The 18,022-nt window shown below is 34.7% G+C and overlaps 1 protein-coding gene across 1 annotated transcript in view; it reads right to left on the bottom strand.

Annotated features, from left to right (window-relative positions):
• Positions 1–18,022, bottom strand: part of CNTLN (centlein) — a gene marked incomplete at both ends in the record, with an annotated part of 182,794 nt that overhangs the window by 19,809 nt on the left and 144,963 nt on the right. Inside the window, 6 exon segments of the mRNA XM_084224713.1 lie at positions 9,681–9,866; positions 10,238–10,299; positions 10,302–10,362; positions 11,938–12,064; positions 13,705–13,802; positions 17,052–17,216. Of these exon segments, the coding sequence (XP_084080839.1) occupies positions 9,681–9,866; positions 10,238–10,299; positions 10,302–10,362; positions 11,938–12,064; positions 13,705–13,802; positions 17,052–17,216 (699 nt within the window).

Below are 18,022 nucleotides of genomic sequence, written 5' to 3'. Positions count from 1 at the left end.
TATTTACCAATACATAGACAAAGTGACTTAAGTCATGGACAGTTTTAATTTTAGATGGTGTTCAAAACAAGGCCTATTTAAACAAAGATACAGCAATGGACTTACTGTGGCCAATTACAATGTAGTTTATATTTCAGTAGAGAATATACCCTACATTCTTAATGACACACTTATGTGATTTAAAATTCCCTGTGAGAATAAAAATTAAGGGGCTTTTTATTACTGGTCAGCTTTTCCTCTTTTTGCTTTCTAATCCTCTCTTGAGAACTGCTTAGCTATCATACTTTATTCTTGAAATCTCATCTTAAAAATCTGCTTTTTTTCATTACATTCTTTGTAATACCTTTAAGTAGAATTTATTGCATAAGCTGGACACAGCATTTATAGAACATACAGCAGGTACCTACTAATATGTCAGACCTATGGTCATATATAATTTTACAGCTTTACAATTATCTAATCTCTCCTGTACATTAAGCTTTAGGACTGTCCAAAACCTGAACTGTAGACCCAAATGTTTTCAGACTGATGCTGGTTGGTAAGTATCAGCAAACACCCCATTATTTTCATTGTACTGTTGCTAAATTTTCAGCACAATTACCATGTTTTGGGACCTATAGCAGAGAAAAAATAATAGTTTTCTTTATAGCAGAGAATGAGTTGAAATATATATAATCAGCATGGGATGACAGGCAGAATATTTCTGTCAAAATATATTGGTTTCTAAAATTCTATTGATGAGGAATGGGCAATAATAATAATAATAATAATTTAAAGTCCTACTTGCTTCTGCATTTAAGTACTGCCTCATTTATATTAATTTTTTGCCTGCTGTAAATTCTTTGGTTTCAACAGAATTTCTTCTGATTTACACAGGTACTAGCAAAACTACCACCATTCCTTTAAAACTTCATATATTGCAATTATTTACACAGAGGGGGGAAAAAAAGGCACTGACAGAAATCAGAGCTTCACACATGTGTAGGAAGAGATGCCTGGGATCTTAGGGAGTTTATTATCTTGAACAGTTAGGGCGGACAAAGTCAGCACAGTTGTACCAGATGTAGCAAACGAAGATATTCAGGGCAGACCAAGAAATACTGAGGTGAAGCAACACTCCAAAGGTCACATAGCAGGTCAGTGACCAAGATGTGAAGAACACCATGATTTTCTGACACTCAGCTCAGTGTCTAAGCTTGTGCTATCTTTCTGCAGAAACACACGAAAAGCCTAAGAACTATAAATCAGATGCTCTGTGTAAGACCACTGCACTGCTGAAACAAATGTGTCTGAAACCCAGCTTAAGAGGTCATCTCTGGCATTACTTAGATTCTTTAAAAAATCCTATAAACTTAGCAACTGTGTTTTCTTAAAATAGTGTAATTTATTTGGTTTCTTAATGATTCTGATTCCTAGAGCTCTTCCTACTTCTCTTTTGGTATGTGCCTTGGGGAATCCCCTTAACTCACAGCTTCCTAAGTTACTGTGGACACTTACAAGACCCTCTATATTGAGGAGTACTTTAGCAATTTGATTGATATACATTAAACAATTATTTCTACATGAACTCTTACATAAATCATTACTGGAGACCTTTTTCCTCTTTCTAAGTTTTTCTAGTTTTCTTGGGTTTTTTTGCCAAAAGGGTTTCTAATCACTTCAAACCTAGAGCCTTTAGTATGTACTCACACGTCCACCTCTGAAGTCTTCCAGTCATTCCTTTTTCCAGTCAACATTGTTTCTGTCTTTTAGACCCCAAACCAGCCATTACCTTTAAACAAAGCATCTTTCTAGGTCCAGCAGAGAATGGATTAAGAGCTTTAAAAAGAAGTCTCTCCAATCCATTTAAAGAAATCCCAGATGGAGCTAGACACTTCCAGGTAGTGCAGTACAGAGTATCCAAGCAGCACACAGGTGATCCAGCTGATCCTGTTTCAATCTCATTCTCTGCTAAACTTACTCTGATTTTTTTTTTTTTGAATGAGGCACAAATGAATTTTTTTTGAAGATTAGTTGAAACAGTCTCCAGTTCAAGTTTGTTGGATCTGTTCACACACTGTCTTCAATTATAGAGTCATGGTCTGTGAAAATGGCTCTCTTCCACTGTAAGAAGAATGAAAATAGCACCATTATCAACAAAATCACCTATGTATGTCAGATATGCATCTAAACTTTGCATGAGATATACATGCACAGCCACAAAAAACTGACATACCTTACAAATTGGAGACATAGTTGAATCATCTAAATTAACATCCCTAAATTCTTAATACAGAATTAGATTAAAAGTAGCATTTCTAAACATTCAATATATTTTAAGCTGCACTCTGTTATGGTCTTTATCTATCATAGTCAAAAACCAAAGTGAAGTGCTATTCCTCTAAGTCTAAAAAGCAAAGAAAAAGGAGAGTAGGGTCATGCTTTTCAACATCTTCCTCTTTATTCTTCCATTTTATTTATCAAGATTTTTTCCATTAAGACATCTACAGTATATGCTGTTCCTGGCACACTGTATGTATCATTAACCATATGCCCTCCTGTAAACCATAAGAATTCAGCCATTCACTTAATTCATTAAAATTCACAAGGCCTATTATTCTGTTTACAGTCTAATAGATATTCACTGTCACTATTCAGGCTTCTGATTCAATTTGCTTAAATCCCAGATGCAGAGTAATCCTGATGGAGATTAGCTTAATTTATCACCAATTTCTTCTCAGAACCAAGAAAGGTTGATATTTCATAATAAAAGTTGTGTTTCTACTTTTTTTCTTGAAGTAGCATGCGCAATGAAGAAGCAATAAATGCCTCATTTTCTTTAATGGTGAGATTTTCTGTTACACAAATTTTGCATTTCATACAGGACACCATCTTTTAAGGTGTGTATTCTACAGGTAAGAATACCGATTCTCATCTTAGTGGAACGCATTCCTGAAGTGAAATATTAAGCTGATTCTGACTGAACACAGATTGGCAGACTTATCATGTACTCCACACAATACAAAATAATCACTCTGGGTATACTTTTCTAGGTAAAGTGTTGACAGTTTGGAGTGTAATAAATGAAATATACTTATCTTTTGGCTCTCAAGTGTTCTCAGGGGGGGAAATTTTCTAGCAACTTGAAGTCATATTAAAGATGTCCACTTCCAAATCAAAACTGACAGTGCTGATTTATGTGATAATATCTGCTGTTGTTTGCAAAATGTCCCAGTGACTCACTGAAGAAATCTTTGTTTGGTCAAACAACACTTCCAAATTGGCACAGTTCAGATACAATTGCATAAAATTTTCAAAATAAACCAGTTTTCATCTGTATAGCATATCATAGTTCTATTTCCACAAAAAGTTAGTCTGTTTTTGCCAATTATTTTTACAGTTGCCCATTATGTGCTTCTTTTTTCAGATACAGAAACAAATGATCATTCTGCATCTGATCTCGGTATCCATCTGAAAAATTAGATTCCGCACATCCTGGGCCTGAAGACGTTGGAGCACTAGTACTGCCAGGAAAACTGAATCCACAGGGTTTGAGAATATATTCTGCAACAGCAAAGTTCTATGAAGAACATCTCTTGCTGTCTCACTGTAACTGGAGAATTCAGAGAGTCGCCTGCAAGGATTTTCTTCTATCTGAAGAACTGACTTTGTGACTGAAAGCAAAGACTGTAGCAATGTACTTGTGATTCTCTCACGTTGTAAACCTGATAAAAACCAACTGATTATTTCCCATATTCATGCCTTCCAACCCGATTAGTTATGTCTAATATTTTTGAAGTTTTGTTTGTAGATAAAGAGCAAGTAGGACATGATCTCTTCTCAGCCATCCTGAGAAGAACATATTACCTAGCAATGCTCTATTTTGAACTAACCCAGAACAGTTCAAGAGAAAAAGACAAGGATAGCAAATAACTGGAATTTGCCAAATAAAAAGATTTTTTAATATGACAAGTCATTAATTACCAATTGTTTGCAAGAGGAGAAAGTTTTATGTAGCATTCTCAGTTAGCACTGCCACTAAGGGGCAGTCCAAGCATCTCCAGCCTACAACCATGCAAACCTGTCCCTGTTCTGACCTGTGGTACACAAAAGCTGATGCTGTGGGCTTTTAGAAGGTTAATTGAATTCTCATGAACTAGCTCACAATCGACCCAGAAAACGTCCATGATGACATTCAAAAAACAGAGTAGGGAGGAAGTTGCGTAAGGGCAGAAATGAGGAGTGAGGCTCACTCAGGGGTGTAACTTTTCAACAGAAGCATTAACTTACCTAAACCTGTATTTTGAACTACAGCCCAAGATAGCAGTGAGGAAATATGCCATGGCAAAACTTATGTCAGAATTCCAGATAAACTGCAGAAAGGTAATAGAGACTGATATATATCAGGATGTAAGGTAAACTGAATGGCAAGTAACTGGCAGAACACCACCTGGCCAAGCCAAGGTGAAGTAAGTCCTCTGACACATGTGGCTGCTGAACATAGATGTATGTCAAACAAGAGAGTGAGGGGGAAGTGCACTTAGCTTAAGCCCAGCTCTGAGTAGCCGAAATGAGGGCAGCTGTCTTAAGAGGGTGAGTGTTAGATCCCAACTTAGATCCATTAAGCTTGCCAAGTGAACTGCCATGGGTCTTGATTTTGGCAGTCAGTTTTATCAGATGGTCGTACTGGAGACCTATCAAGAACAATGCCAGAACACACCAGATGTGCTCTGTGCTGCAGAGGGTATCCTCAGTGGAAGGCACACAAGTCCCAAATGACAGAGGTAGTATGGAAGTAAGAAGTGCACTCAACTGATTTCGAAGCATTCAGCTGCCATCACCTATTTATTACCACCACAGCTGAATACAGATGCCTTATTGAAACAATCCTTCTCAAGGTCAGAAAAGTTCTGATATTCTCATGCTCAGACAGGCATCATCACCGCAGATTAAAGTGAGTTTTGCTGATGAACAAGTTGAATGGGACAGACGACAGATGACACTACTGAGTCTCGGCTTACAAAAGCCTCTAACAGAAACATATGGTCAGTCAAAGTCTAGAGGAGGATAAAAAAATAGAACATACCAGAAAACAGAATTCATGCAGGAATTCTGACAGCTTTGTAGTAAACTAGTATGTTCTACTATATTTTCCATAGAAATCCAGTCAAGCAGTCTAATAGCAATTTTTTAACTTTATCCAAAGGCTGTTTTTTACATGAGTTCTCACAAGTACTACAAACACACAACAAAGAACATTTTGCTCTGGATGCTGTGCTTCACATAACTGGCAGATCCACCTGAGGATCTGACAGTACATGTTATAGAAAATCCTGAGCAATGGTACACCATAAAAATTGAATGCATGATTCAAAGAGAATTTATGGTGCTGAAGGAAGCGGGGGGTGGGATAAAGACAGGAGCTCTAGAAAACGCACCTGAAGTACTCTCACAGCCACCTGATCCCTCTTCCAGATATTTGCATTTTTCTGCAATAAAACTGCTTTATTTGGCCGAGTTGATATTTATTTACAGCCCTACTTTCATTATTAATTCTTAGTCTTGATACATACTATGGAAAAATTATATCAGGATATTAATTTTATGAAAATGTTTAATAATTGAGTTTAGTTCTGGTCATTACAGAACTCAAAAACACAGCTACATTTTATGATTTATTTTTCAGATTGACTGCATAAGATATTTTTAATCCATTTAACACACTATTGATACTACTAATTTTTTTATCTGAACATCTCAGTAGTAAGTCAGACATCCTAAAAAAGAGGTACATTAAAACAAATAGTAACCTTTATCAACTGACTTGTACTACTCTCCAGAAAAAAAACAGATTTACTCAATACAGGTTGCTTTCCATAAAGGTACTCTAACAAGTATAACTATACTCTCATGCTTTAATACCTCAATAATTGAATTTCTTATCAGTATTTTATTCAGAAATGAGGTCAAATTAATGAACATAAAATACTTCTTTTTCTGAATACTGACTCAGTATTATCATTCTTTTAGACTCTAGGCAGTGTTGTAATATATATGCATTAACTTTGAATACTTATTCAAAATGAGGATCAGCAAGAGAAATATTTCTTAACCAGCTCTATATAGTGGTAAGCTGTAAAAATTTGCAATCCAAAAATCGTACTTCTTTCTAGAAAATGTTAAAAATCTTCTCTTGGCTACTAACAGATTAAGGATGCTGCAGCATCTTCGTAAGACATCAACCTACTTCATTCCAGACACAAAACAGAAGTATTCATTTTATCATATTAGTTTTATGTATTTTATACTTTTATTTGCTCTATCTTTACACAGTTACAGAGTTTTTTTATCTAATAATAGATTAAATCTGCACTGTAATAGCTGCCTTAGTAGAAGTAGTACATTATTAAATCCTGCCTGTTTACCACTGTTCTTGGCCTTGCTACCAAAGATTTCCTCTTGACTTCTTCAGCATCTTATCCATCTTTTATATTCCATTGTTGCTTATATTTTCAGGTTATTATCTATAATCCATTTTCCACTTTGTTTATGTTGCCTTTTATTTCTAAATCTTTTCCTCTCTTTCCTACCAAAATGAAGAAGATAATTTATAAGGACTTACCATCTAATTATGAAACAGTGGTTTTTTGGTTACTTAATAAACTGTTACAGTCCACAATTTCTAGTCACATTTCCTACTAGCCTGTATCTTCCTTATACCAGCTTTGGGAAAATGAACTGCTCTGAATTAACCTGTTGGTTCCCTCTGGAAGTCATTCTGCACAAAATACCTGATTCCTATCCCACACTCCAACAAAAACAAATCCAATAATCCCTTAAAACATATTGGACACAGCAACCTTTGCTTACAAGCATTTGTTTCAGCATTTTTGGAAATTATTACTAGATTCTACAATCTAATGATTTTAGCTCATTGTGAAAGTGTCCCAAATTGGGGTGATCACAGCAGTACAACATTTTATTCCATTCCATTACAAATATGTGCTCAATTAGTAAGTCATCACATCCTCTACAGTGATCCACTGGTGTATATCAGATTTCTACCACAAACCTCTTCCCTAGGTTTCGTAACTTATTATCTTGACCCAAATAGATCCAGGATCCTGTGGTTCTGTATTATCAATAACTTTAAAAGCAAGTAACACTGCCAGCTATAAACACTCACACTCTTCTCTGAAATTACCCTCTTCTCCCATTTATAGCTGTAACTAGCAACAACTTAATTAACAATTCAAATTATTTAATTATTGTATGTTAAAAAAGAACTATATAATGTCACAAGAGATGTGGAATGGGTAGAAAAAGTAACTGCATTCAGTTTAAGAATCAGGAGAAAATTACACTTGCACTCTAAAAAACAAGTAAAGCCTATGAAGTGACCAGAATAGCAGACAAAGATTTAGAGGATCATACAATTTTGTTAACCTGTTTAAGTGATATATATATAGGTGAAACTTGATCTCGGTATAGAAAAAATTATTTGAATTACTGGAACTGGAGTGAGAATCAAGGTCAGGGGACAAAAACCTGACAGCTATCCAGAAGAAAAGAAATGAGGCAGACCAGACTTCAAAAGAAGAGCTGTACTCTTCAAGAGGAAAGAGTATTGCTACTTATTACATTAAGTATTATCACAGTATCTCATTATAACATCAGGTACACAAGAGATATTTTAACAGGATTCACATAATATACTGCACAATTCTGCTGAATTGCTAAGGATTTTACTTTTTTATGGTGGTATACTGTTAATAAAATCTGATTTTAGCACCCAACTAAACAAAGTAGTTTACTTATAGACACTATCTTTCTTTTCAAAAAATCGTTCTGCAGAGGAACAGAAATCAGCAAAACTGTTACCTGAAATATTCATACAAATTCTTTATATTCAGGCAAAAAAAAATAGGTTGTTATTATTCTTATTCTTATTTCATATTTACATTTTTTCACATCGAGTGTAACCATGAAAATGCTAATGAATATTCATGGTAATTAACAATGAAGGTGCCATCTCCTTCAACAATGAATGAAGTTAAGATAATAGCTGATAATAGATCTTGCTCACTACTGTTACTTTTGAGAACAGAAGATCTTTTACTTTCTCATTTTCTAATTTTTGAAAAACTTTTCATTATGAACTATGTAAAATATTGACAGCATGATTTTTTATCTCCTTATTTCTGTAACTGCTACTTTCACTTTATTCAGTGAAAACATTCCAAAGCTCATAGCAGTCTTCATGGAGACTGAATTGCTTCTCTCCGTCATCAGTGACATAGGAGTACTTAATTAAAAATAATAGATAATACATTAGATTAATTCAGGCTTTTTCATATTTTGCCAAAAATAAGCATGCAGCTGTGGAAAGAACACCTATTTCTTCCTCTTAGAGTAAGCATTCAGAATTAGAAGAAAGCACATTTCCTCTCATGAAAATTTATACTCTGTTCAGGAATAGGCAGCATATTTCTGAACAAATGGGCATAATGATCAGTTTTATACCTCTTTTTCAACAGTCACGTCAAAAGGGAAACAGAAAATATTAATCACTTTAATAATAAACTTTAAAAATAAAGTATCTAGCTTTTAAAATAACAGGCACTCTTTTATTAAAACCAATCATTATTTTCACCTTAGATGAGTTAGCTTATGAATTACTTGAATTTAGGATTCTAAAGCAATATTGAACATTGTTCAGTCTTTTTTCATAAGGAAATTTATATGAACTTAGCAACAGAACTGAACATGGGATGATTTCAGGCAAATACTAAAGGTCTGAACACTGCCATGTAGAGTGACTTTATATGCTTTCTTGTTCCAGTGCATCAAAATACCATTACTCTTTACTTTGAATGCTTCAGCCTTGCTCAAACATATCTGAAAGCAGCTCACTTCTACTTCTCACTTCTTAGAAATACAAGAGCAGTAGAGAAGTAACTGATTCATGGGCTAAAAAACAATAGCCTTCTTTGAAAGTTGCATGTGTCTGTGTGTGTGTATATATATATATATATATATATATATATATATACACATACGCACTACTTTAATAAAATCACAAAATATTCTGAGTTGGAAGAGACCCTCAAAGATCATCAAAGTCCAAATTCTGGCCCTGCTCAGCACCATCTCCAGGTGTAACACTACGTGCATAAGAGCATTGCTAAAACCTTTCCTGAGCTCTTTAGGCTGATGCTGTGACCACTTTCCTGGCAGGAATATAAGGAAACAATATTCTACATACTGCTCTTAAAACTGCTTTCCATTTTGCAATACAGAGGCTTCCTTATATAGTATTTCTAAAACAAGAAGCACATGCATATGGAAAATGCAGTAATTCCCCATAACCGATAGATATGAATTATTATATTAAACGTGTTGGGAATTTATTTGCTGCAAAGTAATCTGATACACAACTAAGCACTTTCTTTTGGGACCAAGTATATGTCAGTCATATATAAAAAGATGACCAATAAAAGTTATAGAAGTATTTGAAAGGCTGGGAGAGGGGTAGTTATTCTTTCTCCTTATTCAGACCTGACACCAGAACACTGCAGCAACTACAAACACTGTTCTGGACCAGGGAGTGCATCCAAGCCTTGCTTGATCTTTTACATTTTGCTTTCAATTACAAGTACCTTTGCTCAGGTGAACACTCAAAAGAAAATTAACATTCAAACCTTCACAAATGTCTTGAATTCTTCTACTTTGTCACTGGTGAGCAGCAGCTCCTTCAGTAGAGTTTCCAAAGCCTGTGTACTCTGCTTAGCCAAGCCATGCAGTTGTTGAGATGCAGCAGTTTCAAGCTCAGTCATAGCACATTCATTCTCAATCACTTTTCTCTCTAGTTTAGCCATCATGAGATCCTGAAACACATCCACAGAAACACAGGAGTGCTATGATAAAAGCTGACGGGGAGGTATGGTAGATTACAAACAAATGAATGAACAAACAACCTCTGACACAATAGGTGACATCACAGAATACTTCATTTGCAACATATAGTATGTAATTTCACGGCAAAAAGAAATTTCATTTTCAGTCATTATGTCCATGTTTCAGACCATACATAAATTTCAAAAGCGTGACTGAATTACATCAAAGAAACAGATTACTATTATTCTGCAATTTTCCCCCTTTCTGTACTGAAAGTTTAAGCTGATGACCTTGCAACTTTTCATTTTAAAGTGAGATATGAAAAAGTTCCACAGTGGAGCCATCAAAACTCTAATTATACCTTTTTCTCCAAATCATCTTTAGCTTTGTGATACATCTGCTCATACTGAGACTCCTCTTTCATACACTGAACCTTTGTTTCATTGAATCAATGGAAGCTTTTTTGTCTTCAGCCAGTGCCTTCACCTGAAATAATGAAAGAGCATTGACTATCACAATAGAAAACTTCAAAATTTGAATAAAATCAGAGCTAAGCATACCTATATTACATAAAAAAATACAACCATATTACTGAAGTATCTTTTTCTGAAATTGCAGACTTTAACAAACTTCTACTGTTGATCCAGTAGAGATCAGTTCACACAAAACCTTGTTACATAAAGTTTTGAATGGCATTAAATATAAAGAAAAGCTCAGAGCTGTTTGTTCATATATATTTTAAACTCACAGTACTTGCAAAAGGGAGTAAAACACAATTTCAACTGATTTCTTTTGTCAGAGATAAAAACATAAATTCAAACTCAGCTGAGAAAAGAACTATATGTTAATAGTCTGTAAAGCTTTTTAGATAATGAATATCTAGTGCAAATACTGACTGGGGGCAAAAATGAAAAAAACCAATGCTCCTAAAAATTGTTCAGCTTTCGTATAGTGCTAATCACAAAGTTTTCCTGAAAATATTGAGTAACAGGGAATTTCTTTGATCTTTTGCTGAAGATAATGTAAAATTTATCAAGCTGATTTTCCACATGGAATAATCAAAATAATGTATGGAATATGATTCTTTGGAAATGCAATGCTTCAAATACTCAAAGTACAGCAGTAAATCACATGATTCCATGCTAAATCTTTTATCCAAAACCAAAACCAGGTATTTTTCTCCTTCAAGCTCCCTTGCTTACTTGACGTTCTCACTTTCTGGCCGTGGATTTCTTACTAACACCTTATCTTTAGCACGGAGGGTTATACATTAGCTCTCTTTGGAGCTGAAAATGCTGCATGACTGCAAGCAGGAATAGTGCTTGTGTCACTCAGCAAGCACTTGCATTTTAAGCAAACAAAAGCAAACTAGCAGGTTGCTTATTTCTGTTTTGGGGTCATAAGCTGCATAACCTGACAGACAACCAAACATTATGATCTTTTTCTGGCATCGAAGGCCAAAGTGCAATGCATCAGTTGGATAACAGAAATACGCCAAATCACATCCAAATTCTCTTACTTTCAGTGAAATCATCCTAAAATTTTGCAGGAGAAAATAATTTGCTACAGAAGTCAAGCACTACCTACACAGTTAGAATTACTTTAAGCTAAGAACTGTGAATCATTCATAACACTGTAGTAGAAAATAGATTAACATATTAAAGCATTTAACTACTATAGCCAGGAGAGATGCATGGACTTTATTAGCATATGTCATGTAAAATCACCCTTGTTTCAGGTCTACTATATTTTATGAACTTACAATGCATAAAACTAAATCCCACTACTTACAGCATATCCTTGCAACTGTGTGTTCTGAATACTTTAATATTTAATTACACCTATAACAAAGATAAATTAAATTATGCTGAATCCATTCAAGCTATCACCATATACTGATTTCATAGAAATTATAGTGGAAGGAATTACACCCTTCAATTAACTGTATGTTCTTTGCTTTAAGCAATATATTGATTTAATATGTATAGTGTGTTGAAATAACTTCTGTAAATCCACCAGCTTCTGTTTTTTCAAAAACTAGGAATAGCAAGAAAGTGGTACCTTTCTCTCAAGACTTTCCAATGTTTCAATTGAGATTTTCTCATTTTCTTGATTGGCTTTTAGGCGAGACCTTAAGTCTTCTATTAAATGTCTTTTCATAGTAACATCCCTCTCCAACTCAGGAATTCTGCAGAGGAAAAAGTTGGAATGCATATCACTGCTAGAAAATTTGGTTAATGTGCAACTAAAAGGTATAAAAGCAGTAGACAATCTATCATATCTATAGCATTACAATACTTTCAAAAATGAATGCTGATGCAGTTCTTTCAATTTACTTGGTTATCAAGTACTAAACCCAGTTTCAGTCTTTTATTAAACAGATCTTTTTCTAAATATGCAATATATTTTTGATTTGATTTTTGCTTGTTGGAACTGAAATCACAATAATGCTGAAACTATTATCAAAAAAAGGGAAAACAAACCTGCTGAGCTCACAAAATTCAATTAATTAAATTCCTTTGATGTCTCAAACAATCATTCAAACACTATCTTTTGCAAAATTATTTTCAAAAGAAAGTGAAATGGGGAAGGATCCTTTCCTCCAACTTAGTAATACACGGAAATAGTTGAAAAAACTCTATCCCTAGAAATAACATCAGCTTTTGTCAGAAACTTCTTGTAAAACCCCCAAAACTCTCATGTACTATAGAGTAATCTTTATTCAATGAGAAAATTATGCCTTATACAATGCTTCCACTATTACAACACAAATTAATATTTTAAATATAAACATAAGCAATACCTAAATATGTCCAGATATGTGGAACTTTTTTCCAATGAAAGCAAAATGAATGGCAGTATTTTCAGGAATACAGGACTCTTAATACAATGTCAATACTGTATTAAAAAAAAAAAAACCAACAAAACAGGAATACAATGCATCTAAAAATTTCTTTGATCTCTTTCACCTTTATACTCTTACTGCTATTTTAGTTATTATACTATACAGCTTATAAAAAAACAATATCTATTTTATAAAGAAAGCATGCCACCCAATAACTATTTTCAATTTGGAATCTTATGGTGGAAAAATTCACTTTGAAACAGAAAATAAACAATCTACAATTTAATAATTTTTAGGGCTCTAAAATGGGCTATTTTCAGATGAACTACTTTAAGATGAGCAAACTGCATTCTTTTTTCAATTAAAAAATCAGAAGGGTTAGAGGAGTTAAAATCATGGGCAGACAAGAAATTCAGATACACATAGCTTTTTAATAGTTGATTTAGTAATATAATTGAAGAACAGTATTATATCAGTTACAGTAGGCAGAATAAAAATATCAGTTGCACATTTGACAATTTTTGAATTTCAAAATGAATAACAGACCTAAATCAATTCAATAGAAACAAATAGAACTGTCCTTTTGAACTTTTTTATGAATATAAGACTAGCTATTTAATCTTATTTAAGCATCTGAACCTTGACATGTCTCTTAGCCCCTAGGCAAAGAATTACTGAATTTGAAAGACTGTGTTTAACAGTGCTGAGGAATTCATTTCGACTTACATCAAGGATAAAACAGCCTGAGTTCCCACTTAAGGTATTCTTACTGCCATACAGATACTGTGGCTAGCTGCATCAGTTTATAAAAACCGCAATTTAAGCATAAACTGCTCCAGTTTCAAAAATATCCCTGTAACACTATGCAAGACTGCAATAAAAAGAGCACATCGTTCTCTTAAGAATCGAAGAGTTGACGCTGTATCAATTTTACAGCTGCCACTGGGTGGCACCAGACACAATGGATAGAAGGGGCACCATACTTCGCCTGTAGCTCCCGAATCCATTCTTCTTTTTCCTGGACTTGTTTTTTCAGTGACTTAATGGTGGTCGACTGCTTAGCGATCTCGGTGTTCGAATTCTATACTGAAAAATATTAACATATAAATAATATAAATACCGAATGTGATCACAGTCAACAGGAAATACTGAAAAAAATTATCCGAGTAAATTTCCATGTATTTTGTGAAGATTCTTAGAAATCAGCTGGTATAAAAGGAGTGTTCTTACTTTCTAGAAGCACTTAAGCAGAACTACATTCCTTGGAGAATATGATGAAAATCAGTGCATTTCCATTGTTCTAAAAATGTATGGCTACTAGATGTTCTCTGGGACACTTGCAAGCACCAATCAGGACCACATTTTCTCTTCCATGGCATGGTCAGAATAAAATGTAACAGAAGAGAAGTAAAACTGGATCTTCATTTGAACTGAATTTTTGAATGGTACAGTTCTACATCACAAGGAATCTATATCTATACAGCAAGAATGTCCAGTAATTCCTTTCATCTTAAGTATTAAGAAATACAGACAATTTACAAGAGTGGTTGCTTTAATGTCTCCTGAAATTCAAAGCACAAGACAAAGACATTTCCATTTGTCTGTACTAACACAAATTCTACGTTTCACTAACAAGCAGGTATGATCCTAATTTTCAGGCACATATTCCAGTGAAGGACATTTATACATTTATATAGTGTTGGCCATTCCTGTTTGTATATAATAAGAAAAAAAAGTGCTTCTATTCCTCCAGGAAATTACTCGTACCATCTACCCAAGATCTAAATGCAGAAAAACTGAATCATTCTACAGAAAAAAAAAAAAGGAAAGAAATTTAACTAAGTAGCCATCATAGCAATCTGAGCATATGCATTGAATGCCATTGCTGAAATGGCAGCTCAAACACACCACATAGAGATATTTCAGAACTCCAAAAGGTGTTGCCAAAAGATACATGTTAAGCATATGCACCAAATATCTATCTGCCTATATGTATACAGACTTAACCACTGTACTACAGCTTTTTACTCACTATGTATAAACAACAAGTAAACAGATCAGACATGCTGTAAACAATGATACTTCAGGAGAATTGCTCGGTGCAGACTTGTAATGCCTATTAACATTAATGGGAGTATTGCACATAACTCTGCGCACCTCAAGGGGAGTATATATTCTTGTGTGCATAGTTAGATGTAAAATATTGTTCTTAATAACTTGTCTAGTCTATTTACTATTATTATAATGTGAGGTATAACCAGAAAATTGTTAAAATGATGTATGCCAGCAGAATATTCCTGAGTTTCCTGAGACCTGTTTGTGGAGCTTGAGTTCCATTAGCATAAAGCAGAGCACCCAGTTACGTGGTTTACACACCAGACATGAACTTGAGTACTTAGGTGGGCCTCTGCACACATTCAGAGGCAAAGACATATGCTTACGGTATTTTGCTTCTGAACTCACCACCCACACTTAACACATTTCTTCCTGTTGGCACAGATACAGGAGTCATTACATACAATGTAAACAAGCACTGCAAAGACAGAGCTAAGGAAAAGAAATTAACCAGTAAGGCTAGGTACTTGGACATTTTGAGCTATAAGGAAAGCTTTTGCTGCTTAGACATTCAGATATTCAGGAGAATAACTATGTGTCTCACCTTTAAGTCAGCCAGAAAGCCTGAAACAATAATTGAAAACCCTTTGTCAAATTCTTCTGCTAAGAAATGACTTGCAAGACTTAAACTAGCTTTAAATAAAGTTAAGAATTTCAAAAACTTGATTTAAGTAGTTTTTGAGCTCCTTATATTCAAAACTCTCATCCAATTCAGAAACCAGTGAATTTACTCTACTACTTAGCATTTGGGGTCACAGACTAGCTCCATCCTAAATATAGTTTTGCATACATGATTTATTTTTTCATTAAAAATTTAATATATCTTTAAGAAGGAATTAAAAGTCATGCTAGTATTTTTGATATCAGATTTATATATGCTTGCTAAATATTTCCTCTGCTGCAGAAACAAAAAAACCTTTGATTTTTCAGCAATTTATTTTGCTGTTCACATTTGGCAGACAAATAGAGTAGGCTTCTAGCATGGGTGTTACTCTTAAGCCATTAAAAAAATAAATCCCCATTTTTTTATTTTTCTTACCTGCATAGATCAATTGACTGCTAGGTATCTGGATAATGAAGATACTCATCTAAAAGGTACAACCCTAATTAACAGCAACAGAAGCAGATTATTCAATCCCAAACCTGAAAACAATACTCAAGAAGACAGTGTGTATGTTTTTAAGACCTCTTTCTCATAATTAAAGCAGATCAATTTATGTGCCTTTTCATGGCTACTCCCTGCTGGCCTCATCTCTTTATCAATGTGACCTACCTTTTCTAATCCCTGAATTTAGATGTTATGCATCCAGTGTGCAATAGCCATGATCTGTAATACCATGATTACCATCAACAGCTCAGAGGTCTGAGCATTACCCACATCTCATGTGCTAGCACAGCTAATCCAGCATTTAGAGTCAGCTGCGTTGACCATGTAACAGAGCCTTTTCTCCTAGTTGATCCTTTGGCAGACTTCTTGCTACTGTTGAGTTTCTTCTAGCAGCACGAAGCTGCACCATTTTGACCTTTTCTCCTTCCTCTACTATTTAACAGAAAACAATTGGAAAAAAAAAAAACTTGAATACATACTGTTGCAAATATATTTCCTCCAGTGAGAAGAGAAGAATTAATATGTTTGAGCCAGGCCATCTGCTGAGAAAGCTTTCAGAACAACACAGTCAAGTCTCTGCATCATTCACATGCAACAAAATCACCCGAGACTGAAAAGTGAAATCATCAACCAGTCAGTATTTTCTTACCAGCTAATCTACAAAAATACAAAATAATAACGAAGTCTCTCTGAAGACAAACACTGACACACACTCAACACTGCTGTCCCGTTAGCTCAAATTCCTTGCTCCACTTTCACAGACAGCTATTGCTTTTCTCCTTCTTAGATTAAGAAAGTAATCAACTGAATTCTCATCACACTAATTTCACAGCACCTTCCAACAAGATCTACTTAATCATTGTGCAAAAACCCAGCAAGGCTCCTTGTTTGGCCTATTTGATCTGCAGAAATTGTTTTAGAACTCGTAGTTCTGTCTATGACTACATTTCTGCTTGCCGTCAAAGGCAATCTAACACCTAAGCTGCTAATCATTGGCTACGATATACAAATGGCAGGCATATGGGAGTATATGTATGCCTGCTTGACCCAGTTATGAACTACTGCTCATACAAATTATTCTCAGAACTAGATAATCTGTTCTGTCACCTTTAGTTTGCACTGCAGCTGTTTCATCTCTAAATCAATGTTCTTTGAAGGAGCTGGTGTGGCTTCACTCTTGCCAGCAGTTTGAGACAGATGTTCTCTCAACTTTAATTTTCCTTGTAGATCTTCCTTCTCCTGTTGCCACTTGGCCATGTTGGAGGTCAAAATCTGTTTTACAAAGAGAATACACAATCAAAATTTCATCCTAACAATATTTCTGCTTGATCATATGAGATGCTTTTCCAGTTCAGCATTCAAGAGGGATGAAACTGTACGTATTACCTGTAATTGCATTGCATAGCTGTTGGTTGAATTCTGTAGCACAGGTAAACATCAAATCTGGCAGAAAAAAGAGATCCACCACCACTGAAAACAAGCAATTATTTTAAGGCAAAATAATTCAATTTTGATTGAATATCTTGCAGCTTTAACTACAACAAATAAAAATTATCATACAAAACTGTAACAGCAGTTACTGTTGAAACATGTTTACCTAGAGCTTCCCTATAATTCAGCAATTGTTTCTACACAGAATATGAAGAAATACCAAGGTGTCAGATACCAGTGCAAATTAAGGGTAGTTAAATGTCAAATCTGTTATAATGGTGACCACTGTAAGCTCACTTGAATTCCTGTGTTGAAAACTGCTAAAAAGCATACAGCCTTCTCTTGGCTTTTGTTTTGATATTTGTAGGGCTTGTAGAGGTTAAAGCAAAGTGGACCAGCTGCACTAAACATCTCCTGGTTGGCTGGTCTTTACCTATGTGCTATTTCATCCCTTTCAATATATGCACCATAGCCAGAGAACTGCACATTCCATAACCTTGACTCTAGGGCTGAAGTACTTAAGTGGTAAAAGACAAGCTGGAGCAGGACAGGATAACAGATGTTAGTTGTTTATTCCACTGGGTAGGTCTTACCACCCTATACTGCAGCCAAAATGCTTCTCACTTAGCAACATAAATGCTAAGTCC

This window comes from Fringilla coelebs (assembly GCF_963513975.1).
Source record: "Fringilla coelebs genome assembly, chromosome: Z".
Classification (NCBI taxonomy): domain Eukaryota; kingdom Metazoa; phylum Chordata; class Aves; order Passeriformes; family Fringillidae; genus Fringilla; species Fringilla coelebs.
Note: the sequence above shows the minus strand (reverse complement) of the source record. Positions and strands in the feature narration are given on the sequence as shown.